The following is a 2196-nucleotide window of genomic DNA, read 5'->3' as shown; positions in this document are numbered from 1 at the left end:
TAACCGTATTTTTATGCAATTTCTGACATTTTGATACCCATATAGACCTAGTTTGGTGAGATTCTGAATTTTGACGTATTCTGAATTCGGAATCCAAAAATTGTCAAACTAGGTCAATATGGGTATCAAAATGTCGGGAATCGCATGAGAAAGACGGTTAACGATGTGAAAATTTCCGAAAATTGCGTTTCTGGAAATCCAGAATACGTCAAATTTTTTTGAAAAAAAATTCTGGAAATTTAATTTTCCAGAATTATCCAAAACTATTCAAATTCCGAAAAGATGATTGCTCACCTTCTTCCCATCATTCCACCGTATACCGTATAACTCGTCGCAACTGTTGTTGTTGTTGCTGGTGCTGACGACTTGAGCAGCAAGTCAGCTGCTCCGCGCAGCGCTCGGAGCATCTGTGCGTTCATGCATAAATAATTAGGAGCACGCATGAGCAATTAATTAACTAATCAATTAATGCATTGAATTCGAAAAAAAAATCGAAATTAGAATGAAAAATCGGTAAGAATCTGAGGCAATAAAAAACCTCGAACATATGAAATTTTGAAAAAAAAAACTGAAAATTCAAAAAAAATTTTTTTTTTGAAAAGAATAAAATTAAAGCTGAGCAGTCCAGAGATTTTTTTAGGTGAATTTTAGAAAATCCAAAAAATCCGAAAATTCCGAAAAACCTATTTTTAACAATAAAAATGCATAGAATAGAGACCGGTAAGGTTGGAAAAAAGAGCAAAAAACGGGTAAAAATCGATGGAATGAGCGAAAAAAATATATCTATGGTACTATAACGTCCTCCAAGGAGGACGTTATAGTACCATAGATATATGGGTGAAAAATAGGCCATAATAGGTCGAGAATTACAGTAAAAGAGGGGGTGAAAATTGGTGAAAAAACATAGAAAAATATCCAAAAATCTGAAAAAATTGGCTCAAAAAATCGATTTTTCGCGCAATTTTACTTTTTCGATTTTTTCTCAAAAAACTTCGACGTCTTCTGAATTCCCAGAAACGCAAATTTCTGAAATTTTCACATCGTTAACCGTCTTTCTCATGCGATTCCCGACATTTTGATACCCAAATTGCCCTAGTTTGATGAGATTCTAATTTTGGACGACTTCTGAATCCTGAATTCGAAAACTTTCGAAATAGGGCAATATGGGTATCAAAATGTCGGAAATTGCATGAGAAAGAGGGTTAACGAAGTGAAAATTTCAGAAAGTTGCGTTTCCGGAATTCAGAAGATGTACAATTAAATTCTTTTTTCAAACACTCCAACGTCTTCTGAATTCCGAAAACGCATCTTTCTGAAATTTTCACTTGGTAACCTCTCTTTCTCATGCGATTCCCGACATTTTGATACCCATATTGCCCTAGTTTGAGAATTTTCGGATTCAGAATCCAGAAGACGTCAAAAATCAGAATCTCACCAAACTAGGTCAATATGGGTATCAAAATGTCGGAAATCGCACGAGAAAGACGGTTAACGATGTGAAAATTTCAGAAAGTTGCGTTTTCGGATTTCAGAAGACGTTTTTGAGTCAATTTCCAGCTATTTTCAGCCAATTTTCCCTCAATTTCTTCGTGGAATTTCTTCTTCTTTGACTTCTAGTAATTCATCGGCTGGAAGAGGACGGGGAGGAGGAGCAGGAGGAGCTGGATTATTCTCTCGAAATGCTCCAATATCTCTGAACGATGACAGCGTGTCCAGATTCTCGACAAAGTGCGTGTGCGGTTGACCAACGGTTTGATCCAGACGAGCTAGCCTGAAAGAGACACAGTTTTAATAGGCGGAAAAATTTGAAAATTCAAAAAAAAACTCAAAATTTGGAAATTCTGAAATTTCGGAAATTTTTAGAAAAGTTTCAAAAATTCTAAAATTGGGAAAATTTTCAAAACTTAGACGTTTCTGGCGATTTCTTAACAAGGAAGGGAAAATTGAAAATTCATGGAAAATGGGGTATGATGGTCCGTCCCTCATTTTGTATTCATAGAAATATTTTGGGCTAAAAATAGGGGAAAACCTGTATTAGAAGGACTCCAATAATAGAAGAACGCCTCTAATGGAAGGTCCCTCCGAGAGGGGCGGCTTGGAAATATAGTAGGGCCCATGAATTCCGAAATCTCAATTTTCTGAAATTTTCACATCGTTAACCGTCTTTCTCGTGCGATTTCCGACATTTTGATACCC

At 36.1% G+C, this 2196-nt stretch overlaps 2 protein-coding genes across 2 annotated transcripts in view; both read right to left on the bottom strand.

Moving 5' to 3' along the window:
- Cbr-mrps-14 overlaps positions 1-443 on the bottom strand; it is a gene marked incomplete at both ends in the record, with an annotated part of 2049 nt that extends 1606 nt beyond the window's left edge. Inside the window, 2 exons of the mRNA XM_002629794.2 lie at positions 295-327; positions 438-443. Of these exons, the coding sequence (XP_002629840.2) occupies positions 295-327; positions 438-443 (39 nt within the window). The remainder of the gene's footprint in view (positions 1-294; positions 328-437) is intronic.
- Positions 444-1578: 1135 nt separating this feature from the next.
- Cbr-nrde-2 overlaps positions 1579-2196 on the bottom strand; it is a gene marked incomplete at both ends in the record, with an annotated part of 14672 nt that continues 14054 nt past the window's right edge. The window contains one exon of the mRNA XM_045241720.1: positions 1579-1771. Within this exon, the coding sequence (XP_045100863.1) occupies positions 1579-1771 (193 nt within the window). The remainder of the gene's footprint in view (positions 1772-2196) is intronic.

The sequence above is a fragment of the Caenorhabditis briggsae genome (assembly GCF_000004555.2).
Source record: "Caenorhabditis briggsae complete genome, chrII, whole genome shotgun sequence".
In the NCBI taxonomy this organism is placed as follows: Eukaryota; Metazoa; Nematoda; class Chromadorea; order Rhabditida; family Rhabditidae; genus Caenorhabditis; species Caenorhabditis briggsae.
The sequence above is the reverse complement of the archived record's forward strand: the minus strand, read 5'-3'. Positions and strand labels throughout refer to the sequence as shown.